This window comes from Vairimorpha necatrix, chromosome 6 (assembly GCF_036630325.1).
Source record: "Vairimorpha necatrix chromosome 6, complete sequence".
In the NCBI taxonomy this organism is placed as follows: Eukaryota; Fungi; Microsporidia; family Nosematidae; genus Vairimorpha; species Vairimorpha necatrix.
In genome coordinates, this window is record NC_088821.1 from 902,066 (window position 1) to 919,054 (window position 16,989).

General features: G+C 25.3%; 3 protein-coding genes across 3 annotated transcripts; all 3 read right to left on the reverse strand.

The window, feature by feature from the left end:
• Positions 1-6,028: 6,028 nt before the first annotated feature.
• On the reverse strand, positions 6,029-6,850 carry VNE69_06153 (uncharacterized protein; the record flags this gene model as incomplete). The annotated part of the gene is made up of 1 exon (XM_065473907.1): positions 6,029-6,850. The coding sequence occupies one exon, from the start codon at positions 6,848-6,850 to the stop codon at positions 6,029-6,031; it is 822 nt and encodes a 273-aa protein (XP_065329979.1).
• A 1,286-nt stretch (positions 6,851-8,136) lies between these two features.
• VNE69_06154 (uncharacterized protein) lies at positions 8,137-8,973 on the reverse strand (the record flags this gene model as incomplete). Its single annotated transcript, XM_065473908.1, has 1 exon — positions 8,137-8,973. The coding sequence occupies one exon, from the start codon at positions 8,971-8,973 to the stop codon at positions 8,137-8,139; it is 837 nt and encodes a 278-aa protein (XP_065329980.1).
• A 6,410-nt stretch (positions 8,974-15,383) lies between these two features.
• VNE69_06155 (uncharacterized protein) lies at positions 15,384-15,794 on the reverse strand (the record flags this gene model as incomplete). The annotated part of the gene is made up of 1 exon (XM_065473909.1): positions 15,384-15,794. One exon carries the CDS (start codon positions 15,792-15,794, stop codon positions 15,384-15,386), a length of 411 nt encoding a protein of 136 aa, XP_065329981.1.
• Between the last annotated feature and the right edge of the window lie 1,195 nt (positions 15,795-16,989).

Here is a 16,989-nt window from a genome sequence, read left to right on the forward strand (position 1 = left end):
CGTAAAAAAATAACAACTAGATTGTTTAAATGATAAATACAAAGATAAAAAAATAAATTACATTAATTACTTAAAAAATATTTTAAGGCAAAAATTTTAGAAAACTCCAGAAAATAAACAGCATCTTTTTTATAAAAGCTTTGAAAAAATTTACAGTGGAAACACATAATAAACATTTAAGAATTTGTAATAAAAAAATGCTAACTAAATTCTTAAATAAGAAGATGGATTGAGGAATAAATTAGGCAAATTATTTTTGACTATTACATTGAGCTGAAAGAGTTAGAATATATGGTGAATATTATAGACGAAAATTTAATGGCAAGTACAAAAGTAGAGAGATAATACATTTCGCTATTTTAAAAAAATGAATGCGAAGGAAAATGTTATGAATAATAAAAAATGATATTGAACATATGCTGTAGAGTATATACCCAAAAGTGAGTTTCGAATTAGTGTAATCATTAAAAATAAATGAAAAATATTCCTTAATATTCAAATTATGTTTGACTGTATTGAATTTAGTGAAGTTTTAAACAAAGAACTAAGAGTAAATATTCATGACGAAAACATACAAAATTTATGAAACTAAATATATTAAAAAATAAATAAATAACAACTTTAATTTACATAATATATCATATTATCAGCATCTTCTAATTTAGAATATTTTTATTTGCTTTATCATAATAACAATCTGATATTACTTCAATATAAATTATAAGCTAGGACGAATTTCAATTATTTGCAAAATAAAAACAATAATGTTTGATTAAGGTAAAGTATGCTTGTCTTAATTTAAAGTATAATTCTAAAATTTTTTATACCTTTATAGATAAACTTTAAAATCTTGTAGAATAAAAATTGCAACTTAAAATATATAAAAGACAAGTTTATTTTCACAATAAAGATACTTATGCATTGTTTTAATTTTTTTAATGATTCGGATATACAAATCTTCAACCGTCAATTCTAAACAAACTGAAAGCATCAACAGATATTTTACTGTAAAAAAAAACATTATGTTTTTGATTATTATACATTCGCCATGAAATAGATAAAACATGTCTGTTGATGACTTAATGAAGATTGCAGCGATGCCGAAAGGCTTATAAAGTTAGAGATAGAACGCAGTGTCTTTTGATTTGTCCTAACAAAAAGCCTTAATTTAGCTGTGTTAAGTGATTTTTTACTTATAATTTCTTTCCGAAGGTATGAATTACGTATTACTTATAAATATATATATTACGTTATAAATGTAATAAACATAAAATGAAACGTTTTATACTGATTAATATCCAATTATAAAATTTTTTTGCAGGATTTTATTTAATTGTTAATTACTATCATGCATGAAAAATATTTTTTTTTCATTAATTTTGCATTAAAAAAAATTTACTTATACAATATGTGGTATCAGTAGCTTAAAATACTGAAACAACATTGTTTATGTTGGTGTTGAAAAAAATTAAAGAAAAAAAATTTCTAATAATACGAGGTAATAATAAAAATGTATTTATAAGGGAGCTTTATTAATATATTATGTTGAAGGAGTTTACAAGCATATGGGGGTTTTTTATTAAATATTATAAAGATACCAACAAATTATAATATATAAAGATCCGAAAATTTTGACAAAATTGTTTTAGTTACATAGCTTTTGAAAAAAAATTTAAAATATCAATGAAGATAGGAATTAGCAAACTTAACTAAGTATAATAATGATAGCAAATAAAGCTTAAACTGTACACCATGTAAATTAAGATAATCTCTTTGAGCAAAAACCTACTAAAAAGTAATTCTATGCATAAAACGTTTATGTTTAAACAAAACAATGTTTTAATAAGAAGTTTTAGCGAAAGAATATGGGCCAAATGTACAATGTATTTGAAAACCTTAAGAAAATAATAAGAAACAAAAAAATACTGTCATTAAAGTATTTTAACCCTTGTTAGTCTGATGTAATTGTTATTGCTCTAATTATAAATTTTTACCTAAAATCGACCATAAGGAACATGGAAATTTCAAAATTTTTTTCATATAATTTTTAACGTAGTTATTTAAGATTTAAACCGAAGATAAAATTTCTATAGTATGAAATTTTTAAAACAAATATAAGTCAACCTTAATTTTTATTAGCTTGAAATCTTTGTAGGTATTATATGACTAAATTAATAATTGATGCATATAGAACCGAGCAAAGAAGGGGTAAAATGAGGTCTCGGTTTATTTTTAAAGAATCAAAATACATAAATCAATTTTAAAGTTTATTAATACAATCGTCGTCGTGTTTGTGAAAAGTATGGCTAATGTTACATTACAAGTTTTCACTTTCGGAATACAAATTTATATAGTGATTTTCAAAATTTTAAACTTCTATAATACAATAATTTAGTATAGAAAAACTTTTAGAATAAAAAAAGAACGTTCGCGTAAATTTACAATTTTATAGAATGTAGGGTTTAGAACCCTTAATAAATAAATGGTTAACATGGCGAACACAAGGATGAACAGGGAAACAAGAGAGTCCCGTAGTCAAGAGACTAGAACATTAGAGAAAGAAACAATTAGGATAGATAAGAGACTAAAGTTAATATTGAAAGTTGAGTGGAAAGATGTTATGGATTTGGCATCTGCGAACTTGCAGGATTATATTTTTGAAAATTTTTGTGACGGAAGGAGCAGTTGGGAGGAAATTTATAAAGGCTTACAAAAATGAGCAGAATTTGAGAGAGAGTCAGAAGAAAGACAAGAAATGATTAAAGAGATTATGGATAAAGTGTTGAAAGAGTTTAGGGAAGAAAGAAAAGAAAATCTTAGGATGTATAGGAAAAGAAGAGAAATCAGAGAAACTACAAAATGTTTTATATGTAAGAAAGAAGGGCATTACGCTAGAGAATGTCATGAAAGTGTAGCTGGTAGGGAAAAATATAAAATTAAAAAGGAACAAGTTTTACAGAAAGAACCAATTATCAACAATGAAGGGAAAAGATGTAAAACAGTAAATAAGTTAGAAAATTTAATTGAAAAGTATCCGGAAGTTTTTAAAGAATCAGAAGAAAAGATAAAATATCTCACAGGAGAGAAGTGTCCAATAAATACTAAGCAAGGTGAAAAGGTTGTGAAAAGAGGGCAGAATGTGCCATACTACCTTAGGGTGAAATTTGAGGAGTACTTGAATAAGTTGGAAAATAGAGGGGTTATAAGACGTTCCAAAAGTGAGTGGAGGAGTCCAATAAGAGCACTTGAAAAACCAAATGGGGACGTAAGATTGGTAAGCAATTTGATGGCGTTAAACGATTTGGTTGACAAGGACCCGTACTCACTACCGTTAATTAAGGATATTATGAGAGCCACACAGGGGTCAAAAGTATTTACGGTTATCGACTTAAAAGAAGGGTTTTATCATATTGAGATTGAGGAGCACCATAAGCACAAAACAGCATTGGAAGTGAATGGTCGAGTATACGAATGGAATAGTATGGTTATGGGGTTTAAGAATTCGCCTCATATAATGCAGAGAGTAATGAACAGAGTTTTAGATGAATTCAGAGGTAAAGGCGTGGAAGTATATATGGATGATATAGTTATTCATGGTAAAGACGTAAGAGTGCATGACGAGTTACTAGAGAGGGTAATTAAAAAGTTTAAAGAGTGTGGGTTGAGAATAAACCAAACAAAGATACAATACAAAAAAGATGAGGTGATGTTGCTGGGAGTAACAATTAATGGGGAGGTCATGGGACCGAATGAGATTAAAAAGCAGGAGACATTGGAATATAGAAAACCTGAGAATGTTAGAGAGTTAAGAAGATTTTTAGGACTAACTGGTTGGTTTAGAGACTTTATTCCCAACTATGCGTATAGAACAGTAAGGCTTACTGAGGCTTTAAAGAAAGATGTTAAGTGGAATTGGACGGAGGATATGGAAAGAGCTTTTGAGGATATGAAGCAAGGCTTGAGAGATATGAAAAAGTTGAAGATTCCGGACGGAAAAAAGCTATTTAGAGTAAGAACTGATGCGTGTGATACGGGGATCGGAGCAATTCTATTACAAGAAAATAAAGAGGGTGAGTGGATTCCGATACAATGGGCATCGAAAATGTTGACTCCTACCGAGCGAAGATATACGATAAGTGAGAAGGAGATGTTGGCGGTGTTTTTTTGGAATAAAGAAGTTTGAAAGTGATTTGAGAGGAAGGAAATTTCATTTGATGACGGATCATAAAGCATTAGCAGAGATCAGAAATAAGCCATACTTCAATAATAACAGAATAAACAGATGGGTAGAACAGATACAAGAGTTTGACTTTACAATAGAGTATGTGAAAGGGGAGTTGATGACAGATGCAGATGCGTTAAGTAGGCAGTATGATCAGGTAGAAGTTTCGGATGAACAAAAAGAAAAGGACAACAAGAGAAAAGAAGTGATCGAAAAACAAATTTTGGGAAAAAAGCAGAAACATATTAAAGAAAAGGACGGTAAACAGTATTGGGAATTTTCCACAGGTGAGGTGAAAGAGATATTGAGCCTAGATAGTAGAGAACATGAAATAACAAGAGTACATGAGGAGTTAAACCATAGAGGTGTCAAAGGCACTTATTATAACATTAAACAAAGATGGTATTGGCCTGGTATGAAAGATCATATTAATAAGGTAATTAAGAATTGTGAAATATGTGGGATTAACAATAGGAAAAACACAGGAGGATGTGATTTCGTAGTAACTAGAAAGAAATTGGAGAAAGTGGCGTTGGATTTAATGGACATAGGTGGAGAGAATAGGTATGTGTTACTGGGTATTGATTACTTTACTAGAAGGTTATGGGGTTCGAATTTGAGATGTAAAGAGAGTAGTGAAGTTATAGAGGTATTACAAAAGTGGATAAGGGAAGATGGATTTCCAGAGGAATATGTGACAGACAACGGAAAAGAGTTTGTAAGTAATAGATTTAAAGAATGGTGTAGTATTAATGATATTAAACATAGGAAAGTGGGCTTAGAAGCTCATAGGAGTAATGGTAGAATCGAGAGATGCATCAGAACTATAAGAGAGACATTGATAAAGCAAAATGATGGGAATATTTCTGAAAAGATAGAAAGAGCAATCAAAGGATATAATAATACACTACATACAGCAATAAAATGTACGCCGATGGAAGCGTGGAGAGATCAAACTGCTGAAGTTATAATTGAAAATGATGAAAATGGAAAATATGCTGGTCGGTTCAAGAGAAGACACAGAGAGACATTTACAGTAGGCCAAGAGGTAAGAATCGCTAGGAGAGAAAATTTAGGTACACGTGCGAAAACAGACAAGGGAAGATTCACGGGTCGCGGAAGGATCGTAGCTATAAGTGAAAATGATTCATATATTGTGAGACTACTGGATGGTAAAATTGTATAAAGAGGCATTATGATTTGAAAGAGATAAGGAAGAGTTGTTTAGAAGATGGAGAGACTACCCGTCTGGAGGGGGAATGTAGGGTTTAGAACCCTTAATAAATAAATGGTTAACATAGAATAAGATATAGTAAAAAATTTAATCTGAACCATTTAATATATTGTAAATGTTCCCAGCGGACTATATTTTTTAATACAAAAACGTATCAAATTAGATACTATATACGTTGCAAAATAAGCCTCAAATCCCGAAACTATAGATAAATTGTGCAGATTTTAATAAAGAAACCAAGTTTGTGTTAAATAAATATGGCGTAAAAAAAATGTTTCTATTTACTAGTTTATACCTTTCATTTTTCGTTGCCAGTCTATGTATAAAGACTAAAATATTCTTTTAGTGAAGATATACAACATTACAAAAATCGTGAAATTTAATTCTTTTTATGAACAAACCAATAACGAATAATACAGTATAAGTATATAGAATCAATTTATAAAAATGTACTTAATGTAAAGATCTTTAATTTTTTCGTTTCAAAAAAAAAAATAAAATCTAATGATTTTTATTTACAAAATGATCGAAAGTATAAATATAAATTTTAAGCCACCGTATATTCTGAATGCTTATACAACTTCGGATGTTCCATTAATTATTCTGCGTTTTTTTATTTTTCTGATAATATTTGTTCTAATTAAGAAAAATATTACTATTAAAGTATAACTAACTTCTAATAGATAAATTAGAATCAATCGGTATACCTTATAAAAGCATAATAATACGATAATCGTAGACAATCCAAAGATCCACACAGATGCTATCACAATATAGGAAAAAATAAAAGAATTTTCTCTTTTGATATGGCTCTTTGAAACAAAATAATCAATTGTTAAGAATGCCAAATTTATAATATGAAATGTATAAAATTCTAGCTCTTCTTTTGTAAAAAAATCTTGCATCGCATAGAAAAATTCCCAAATTAACGTTACTTTCTTGCTTGTATTAATCAACTCTTCGACAATATATAGTTTAAATTCTAAATAATCAGTACTAGCTCGTTTATTATACAAATGAAAAACTACATCATTATCTTCATTCATTGTAAGTGCCAAAAAAACAATTGTTATACAATCAACCACGATTCCTAATATAATTTCTGCGTTCCATTCATTTATTATACCTAAACAAATAACAAATAACAGGGAAAATCCTCTACAAAGCAAAATTTGCAATCTAAAAGCAATACTTTTTATAAAGTAAAATCCCGAATAAAATGCCATTTCAAAAATAAATAAAATTTTCGTGAAAATTAATAAGTATTTTGACAATAATATCTCAGAACCGTTTTGTTGTTGAGTATGATTTAACGAATAATTGGTGATAAACATGTCTAAAATAATGCTCGTAAAATACAGTGTCAGATAAATCATATGCTCTATAAATTTCATTTTTGGGGATATTTTAAAATAAATCGTTTGTAAGTAATATAAACAAAATAAAATGGCCATTATGCTTTCAATTCTATTTATTCAACGATTTTTTCATAATATACAATTCGTTTATAATATTTAATTTCTACACAATCATACCAGCGTAATATTAATTTGGGCCAAGTTTACAAATAAAAAATTTAAAAAGTGAGATGATCTTTACAAATGGTCCATGACGACACGCCGACGTGTTGCGCGTTGAAATAAGTGACATTTCCGAACAAAATTTAGAATCAGCCTTGAAAACATTCTATGGATTCAGGAGTCTTATTTTGAATTTATATGAACATGTATTACTATTGGGAAATTTTCAGGTGTTTACTTTCTCAAAATGTTTTCTCTTTCAGAAATTGTACTTTATAATTTACACATAACGTTTACCCCATATTTTTTCAAAACTTATATCGAATGTGATTCCAATGCATTAAATTCGTCTAATTGATTCTTGTGCATATTATTTCAATTTCTAAAAATTAACTATAAAATATTCGGAAGCATTGATAAAAATTTAGTCGTATAAATTTACTTGAGCGTATAGAATTTCAAATAACTATATTTGTTTATTATTTGTATATAATTTTTTGTAAACAGAAAAAAATCATAATTAAAAAATTTTTTCTATAAAATATTTAAATTTTATATTATTGTTTATCAATCTCAACTTTTGCCTGTACATGAAAAATAATCTACATTGCTTTTCGCTAGGAGTGTTAAGTTTATTTATATTATTGATTGTAGTTCGCGTGAAAATGTAAGAGAATAAGTTTTTTATGTGGTATATTAATGCCACAAATTAATAGGCATTGATTTATCTGTAATATTACAAGCAGTTATATTTTAATATAATAATATTAGTAATTTGATATAATGCAGTGTACAAAATTTCCATAATTTATTTTTAGATTTAAAAATTTCAAATCTCATTTGAGTTTCTTTAAATAAAAAATTAGAATTTCAATAATAATTAGAAGATAAAATAGAAGAGTTTTAAAAAGGCACAAATAGCTAATACGAAAAAAAATAAGCACATACATGTAAAAATAAAAACTTACTAAAAATCCCTAGAATATTGTTCAAAATCATAATATTGTTCTTGACAAGTATAATATAACTAAATTTAATTAGTTATATTTTTTTACGTTTTTAATGTCATATATTGTCTAAAACTTTTATTTACGTATAAAAAAATTTATAAAGATGAGTTGACAACACAATTATATATCTATTATAATATGTATTTAATATTAACATTCACTCGGCATTTGAAGAGAATTGTTAATCTCATTACGTTCTTTTATTTGAGTAGTTATATTTAATCTGATTAAAAAAAATACCATTATCAATGTAAAACAAAATTCCATTAAAAACACAATTATCAAACTTATTACATTAAAAAAAAATAAAAATAATATCAATGCTGACACCCCAGTAATCCATATGACACCTAAAATAATATAAGAAAAGTAATAAATGTTTTTTCTATCTATTCTACTATTACAAAGAAAATAATCTACAACTAGACCTATAAAATTAAAAATATGAAATAATTGTAGTTCGTTTTGTTCATGTAAACAAATATCACGCATAATTAAAAATGTTGCACATATCAAGCTTGTTTTTTTGCCTGTGTTTATCATTTCGTCAATAATGTATAGCTTGAATTCTAGAAAATCTACTCCTGCTCTTTTGTTATATAAATGATAAAGCACGTCATTGGCTTGATTCATTGAAAGCATCAAAAAAATCAAAGTAACACAATGTAATATTATTGAAATTACGATTTTCGTAACGTCTTTGATTAAGATACCAATAAAAATTACAAATATCAATGAAAAACACCTACAGACCATAATTTGAAGTCTGTATGTAATTTTTCTTATAAAATAAAATCCCGAATAAAAGCCAATCTCCATAATTAATAAAATTTTTGTTAATGACAATAGATACTTAGACATTAAAAATCTACATTCTTTGTTTTTACATGGCCGAAATTGAGTAAGTGCGGATTTTGTTATTGACATATCCAAAAATAAATTCGCAAAATACAAGCCAATATAAATAATATGCTTTGAATACTTCATTTATGGGTATTGAAAAATCGGTTTTTATAAATGTTTGTGTTTATATTGAATGTATGTTTGATTGAAAAAATATTTTTTAAAACAATTATTATTAATTTAAAAATAATAAGAATAAATTTTACAGATAAACAAAAAGTATTAGAATTAATATATAATTTTTTCTCAAAGCAAAAGCTTAAGGAGTTTGTTTAGAATATATATTAGTATTAATCAATAAATATTGTGAAAATATATTATTTTCCTGTAAAAACTTTTATAATTTGATCATGCATGATTGACAGGTGATAGAAGTAACATATACAACAAACAATTAAATATTGAACTATTTTTTTGACAGAAAAATTTATAGCTTGTGAGTATGACGCATAAAAGACTATTAAGAAATTTGTAAATAATTAGTACAAACCGATTGATAATTATTTTAAGGCTTTACACATAATTTGCATCTATATGTTTTCAAAATGCAAACGCTTTATGCAATAGGAAGAAGTATGTTTACAAAATACAATAGCTCTTAAAACTTATAGTCTGTGTGAGTTTGTGATTGGAGAATAAAAATTAGTTAAACATTAAATTGCGACAAAGTTTATAATATTAAACAAGAAAGAGACTTTTTTAAGCAATATGTTCATATTAAATAAAGACTTGTGGGTTGGCGAGAATTTAAAAACATATATCAAAATGAATTTTGTCATACAAAAATTATAAAAAGTTTATGAAACAATTAATAAGAGTATTTAGAAGATAAAGGGAAATCTTTTCTTTTTTATGGCATAAATGCTTGAATTCAACTTAAAAACTAGGGCATTATGAAAATAGCTACAGGTCAGCAAAGTGAAATGTCAAGAATTTTTATATAAGAAATAATTAGAAAAATTTGTTATATCGTGGAATTTGGTTTCATTAGTCTGAAAAGAGTCTGAGATATACATAGCATTTAAATTTCTTCATCTTCATATCCTTAGTGGCATATTATCTCATGTGTATGTAATTGAGAAAGTCCAGTATATTTCCCTAAAACATAGCAGGCAAAAGAGGAGAATATTTATTTACAGTGTTTTCTAGTCTCCGGGGCAATCTTAATACCGTTAGAGATCTTTTCTTCAACAATATATATTTGAAAGCTTTATTTTAAAAAGTGATAAATCTTACAACATTTATTTTTTTTAATTCAAACGAGTTTTAACTATAATTGGCCATAATTCGAAATTGATATTGAATAAAATATTTAATTAATTGATTGAATAAAAACACAAAATATTTAAGCATAAACTTAAACAAAATATTAGTTTAACATTAAAAACTAAATACAATAATAATAATGCGATTCATTTCCGGTTGTTAATTATGTAATTCACTTTTTGTATGAATATTATATATCTCTATCACTTCTTGACAGTGATAAATATTAGAATACTATCATAAAAAACAAAAACACCATTAAAAGATTATCTTTTCGTTGATTCCTTAAACATAAACTTATTTAATCAATTTTTTTATGAATGCATAAAAACAATGCTAAACTTTTTTTGTAGAACTTTTGTTTATAATAATTTTTCTGGTTTTTTTAAAGTTATCTATAAGTTTATCATTTTTCTTTATAATATTCTCTACTTTAGCGATATGCATTTATAAAAGTTCACCTCTTCATAAATTCATTTTTTTATAAAGTGAACAGTTTTGTAAGTAAACAAATTTTTGTAAGATTAAATTTTAACTGTTGTTTGAGAAGTTTTTTTTATTTTTGTGGTCTTTTGATTCTATGAAATCACATGTAATATATATTGAATACTCTCAGTCTTGCAACCATGGCTTAAACAGAGGTAATACTCAAAACTATTTTTTCTATTTTAAAATATTTATTGTAATATAAAGAAGATCTACTATTATAACTATAATTGTTTAATGACTTCAGATCTATAAAAAATATATCTTTTGCAAAGTCTATCTAATTAAAGTCTTATTGTGGTACACAGACGTACATCAAAGTACATATTGCCTATTATAAAAAGCAAGTTAAATTTATAATTTTGTTATACCAATCTAAAACGTTTCAGAGTCTATAGTTACATTGATCAGTTATGTATTTCTCTTTAGATCAAAGAAAAGGATAAGACCTTGAAATATAATTTGAAGAAAGCAATATTAAAAATAAACTGTTTTGTCATTAAATAAAAGTAAAAGACGAAAAATAAAGAAGAAAGCTTGTTTTTTACTGGTCTATTACGTGATTCGAAGTTTAAAACTAGTGATGGCCCACTGAGATTTAAAAGAAGTAAACTCAAAAAAAAAAATATGAAATGCACTTTCTGTTTGATTACATACATTTTTATTGTCTTTTAAATGTTTATAAATAGTACTCAAAAATATCAAAAAAACAAAACAAGTTTACTTAAAATTAATTGATTCATTAGTTTCTTTAGGTACTATTAATAACACGTCAATCTTGGTGTCACATTTTTCTTCCATTTAAATGGATTCTCTCTCATTGTAATATTCATCAAAAAATAATAGGCCAAGTTTGAATGTAAAAAATGTTAAGATTATAAACACTAAAATGTTTAAAATAAGAAAGACAGAATCTAAAAACTCATTATAATTTTGAATAGGCTGTAGGTATGTATAATTTTTCGGATCACTCATACCCCTGAAAACTTATTTTTTTTATATAGCATAAATTTTAATTAAAAGTAAAACTAGTCTGTAAAGCATTTAGTATAACTTTATTCGTCTCTGATAAAATTAAGATGTCCTGTATTTTATTTCAATTTTGACATGCATCACAAAATATTTTTTAAAAAACTTTGAAAAAAAATTTACAATAAAAAATGCTTTTCCTCTAAAGTGATAAAAACAAGACTTCTTATCGCCTGAATAATAAGTATTACGTTCTTTGGCCGTCCATGAGACAACATGCTAGCTTTTTCTTGATTAGCAAGTATTATAGTTTTTGTAATAGTACACAAAGTTTTGAATTTTATAATATTAGTAAAATCGAAGTAATTTAAAAAGCTTCTTTATTTGAATACCTAGTCTACATAACATTTTTATAGATTCATAAACTCCTAAAAAAATATCTATTCTAGTCTTTATTGACACAAAAATGCGGACATAAAACAAAAACATATATTAAAGATCGCATAATGACATATAGGTGGATGCTGAAGCATTAGAAAGAACCTTGTTACCACTTGCATATGCACAATTAATTTGTATATAAGGAGATATAACGCATTATTAATACATACTTCGTAAAAAATCTTGATTAATCAAGTAAATGTATTAATTTTATACTCAATATAAGTATAAGCTAGTATTTATACTTTTTAGAAAAAAATTACATTAATTTGTAATTTATCATATTATTGAAAAAATAGCAATTTTTTTAAAACGTACACTAACCTTTGATTTTACATAAAAATTTGGCTAAAGTAAACATTAGCTACAAAAATCGATATAAGGGGTTTTTTGTTATTTTTTTGATCCTTTTTTCGAAAATGGAGGAAAGAAAATGTTAAGGAAAAATTAAAAATAAAAAAAATTAAATAAATATGTATCAATACAACATACGGTAAAAAAGAATTTTTATAAACATCTTATACTCCATAAACATTCTGTTTTATATTTTCTAAATGACAATAGTAGTACTTAGTTCAATATTTTCGAACGTTTAGTAAAATATCTTATTTGATTAGAGAAGAAAATAAATATAAATCATTTGAATATTATTAAAATTCTATTTAATTCACAACTATACCAAAAGTGATAAACCAGTCAAAATTTAAGGTGTTTGTTAATTCTGTATAAATAATCATAACCCTTAAAAAAGTGCAATTATCAAATTAAATATTGTACACTTTGTTACGTTTTAGACTAAAGAATTATTTAATTGGAGTTTTCTAATTCTTCTCTTTTCCAAATTTTTTCCTCCGTTTTTATTAAAAGCGGCAAAAAAGAACAACTAAACCCATATATCGATTTTTTATAGCTTATGTTTACTTTAGCCAAAAATTTAAATAAAATTTTTATTCATTAGTCAAAAAATATGTTCAGTCCCTCTGTATCAACTTGAGACAATTTAAATTCGTCACGATTTTTAATTTTGTTGGTTATTTTGATTTTTACTATATAAAATAATACTATTAATGAATAACAAGCTTCCAAAATAAACAACAAACTCGTACAAATGAAATCATAGAAGAAGGAAAAGACGATTATAGCAGACAATCCTAAACACCACATGAATATGAATATTATAAAAGAATAAAAGTTATATTTTTCTTTGTTGATTTTCATATTACAAAAAATATAATCCAAAGACAATACTATAAAATTTAAAAGATGAAAAATATAAAATTCTTGCTTGTTTTGTGCAAATATATCTTTGACAACTAAAAAACTTAACCATATCAATGTTGCCTTTTTGCCTGTACTTATCATTTCATCAAAAATAAAACGATTAATTTCTAAAAAATCAAGACCGGCTCTTTTATTATATGCATGATACAATATATCGTTATTCTGATTTGTAGTTATCGATATAAAAACTAAAGTTACACAATGTAATATAATAGATAAATTAATTTTTATGGTGAATTTACAAATTAATCCCATAAAAACTATAAAAACAAGAGAAAATGTTTTACAAATTCTAAGATTGGAACGATATCCTATTCTTTTTATGAAATGAAATCCTGAATAAAATCCCATTTCCATGATATAAAAAATTTTTGTGAATGTTAATAAATATTTTGACATTAACAACTTGCATTCAGCTCTCCCACATGGATGTAATTTGCCTATTGAGGATTTTGTGATTAACATATCTAAAATTAAACTAAATGTATATAATGAAATATAAATTAAATGTTGTATATATTTCATTTTAGGGATACGTAAAAATCTATTTTATTAATATAAATTAAAATTAATTTTAATATTGATAAATTTGTGTTAATTTCTAAATATATTATATCTATAATCAGAGTGATATGGACATATCAAAAACAAAAACGTCATATGTAAACAAAGATAGTCATATTTATTATATACGCGATATGATTAAACAAAAAAATAATATCAAATTGATAAATATTCATTTAATAAATCGTAAAAAATATTGTTCTAACGTAAATTAAAGTGCAAATAAACATTAAAGGAACTGTCTACAAAGCTTTTAGACTATTTGTATCTGATTGTTACCATTTATGCTGTGATCTGCGTAGTTGTCCTATATTTTTTGTTTCAAATAGGTTTTTGTTCCAGATCTATAATCAATAACTATTCCTATTTTAAATTAGATTTTCTAATGTGTTTTATTAACATCATTGTATTCAAGCATTCTACCAGACAATGTTCCTGCATTTTTGATTAATAAAATCAAAATTGTATAAAATATGTAAAAATTGCTTATATGAAAAAAATAATTTTATTTATATTTTAGTCGTTTTAAAATGATTATATATTTTTTAGAATTTTTATATCTAATCGTAGATAAATTTCTTAAAAGACGGAAATTTTTTATGAAAAAGTCTAGATATTCGCTTAAGCAAAGTTTATTGAAAGTATAATAATGCATCAAAAAAAATTTCTAAAGAGTTACAAGAAAGCACCATCAGTATAACGTATTTAAAAAGCTTATATTTACTTGAAAAAATATGGAATTAGATAAAGCACTGGTTTAGACCTTGGGTCTAACCATTTTATGAATTTACTTGTAAATAACCACATAAAGACTTTAAATATCTCAATTCTAAAAAAATAAATCTAAAAAATCAAAAAACATTCTATAACTCTTATAAAAACTAAAGTTTATACTTTTGAAATTTGAAATGCAAAAATATGATGAAAAAGTTTAGTTTATAAATATTGGTGAAAACTTCAGCATTTTTTAAAGTATCGTTCAAACTATAATCATTTTTTTAATAAAAACTCAGCAAATATATTTTTTTTCCTTAGAATAGATATGATACAACGAATTCGAGTGTTCATTAATTTTTTTCGTTAAAAATTCATTGCTTACGTCGGACATCGTTAAATAATAGTCTAAAAATATGTTACAACAAAATAAAAAAACATTTAAGTTTTTCAAAATGATATTTGACTTCATTTCTTTTTTTTTAATATTAAATGATTATTTTGGTGTTTTTTTGTATGTAATCATTTAATATTTTCATATATCGGTGAAAAAATTGCTACATCTATTGCCTTTTAATTATAAATCTATAAGAGTTTTGTTGTAATGGAGTATTATGATTTAAGCTCTAGTGGCCCATCTAAGGCTTTTTTTATAGCGCTATTCTTAAACATTCATTTTTTTAGAAACATAGCTTATATTAATCATTAATTTTATTTATAAAATTTTTTTAAGTATTTTTCTAATATTAAATATGTTATTTATTTGTCTAACCTCACATTCCATATTTATCGCATCCATCTAAATACTTCTCCCAAGTTTTTTTTATATCTTTTTTAATTTCAATTATCTTTTTTATATAAACATCACTTCTCAATTTTTCACCAGCATTCTTCATTTTATTCATAAAATATTCAATACTTTTTTTATGTGGTAGTTTTAACTCTTTAGCCAATTTCTTCACATTAGATTTATTAAATTTCAATCCTCTTAAGATAAATTCTCTTTCTAATAGTTCGACTTCATCTTTAGCTAAGGTTGAATATTTTGGTTTTTTTTGTACATGTGGCACGGGTTTGTGCATTGTGTTATTATAAGTTTCTAGTAAAAAATCTAGATTTTGTTCGTTTTGGATGTCATCATCTGAGTCATATAGAGCATTTTTGTAGAAAGGGAAAGTGTCCATGGGATTATCAAAACAATGTTATGATTTATTTATGTTTCATGAGTCATAGATAAGAAAATAAAATAAAGTATATTAATTAAATTGTAAAGTTTATAATACAAATATGTTAATGAGTAATTTATATTTACTTAAATTATTTATTAGATGTTTAATATAATTAAGATGCTTATTATTAATATTATAAATTAAAAAATGAAAATAAGGTAAGCTTAAAACTAAAAAAAGATTGTTTTATAAAATCTTTGATTAAAATCAGAATGTTTTAAGAAATAATTGGGGATTGTTTTTAACATGATTAAATTTCAAATTATAAAAAATTCAATCTATCTAAAATGATTTAATCAATAAACGAATTAGTTATTAATAAACTTAAAAAATGGGTTTATATAAGGGAAACGCACAAATTACTCGTCTAACAAGCATTAAAAAGTGTTATAAGATTATGATAAACCTTATAATTTCTTTTAATTAACAAATCATTTGAAAACTTAAGAAAGATGCTGCATATTAATTTAGCCCCTTAAAAAGAGAAGATAATTTTTCAATTTTTGCCCCGATTTGTAGTAGTCAAAATGGAAAAAAGTGAAGCAAAAAAAACTTTTTTAGGTTATATGACAGAGTAATCGAAAACAGATGTTTTATTTTTTTTTCGATTTTTAATTATTTCCTTCGTCTTATTGCTTGATTTTATCATTATACTTCATAGAAAAGCTAATAAAGATATATCTCTGTATAATGAGTCCATTTTAAGATTATAAAGATATTTTGTAAGAAATAAAAAAGAACTTTTAACTTTAAAGGTAAAAATGCCATAGATTATGAGATTGATGTCTTATATGATTTAAGAATGTTATATAAAACTTTTGTATTATGACATTTGTCTTTGAAGACTAATGCAATTCTAAAAAAGACAAATTTATTTAGAGATTGTAAAGTATAATTTGTAAAGCAAAAAAAGTATGAAAAAATGTTAAAAATAGCAAAATTAATTTTTTTACGAAACAAAAAAAAATATTGCGTTTTTCGTAATATGGTCTAATTAGATAATAATGCAACTGTTTCAAACTATTAAGATCTTTGTCTTTATTCTACATTTTTTACGAGGCTTTAGGCCAGTGGTCGAAAACAGAGCTTGCGATTGAGCATGACTGGGTTCTCATGCAGGGCCGCCAAGTTTTGTATTTTCTAATTTCCA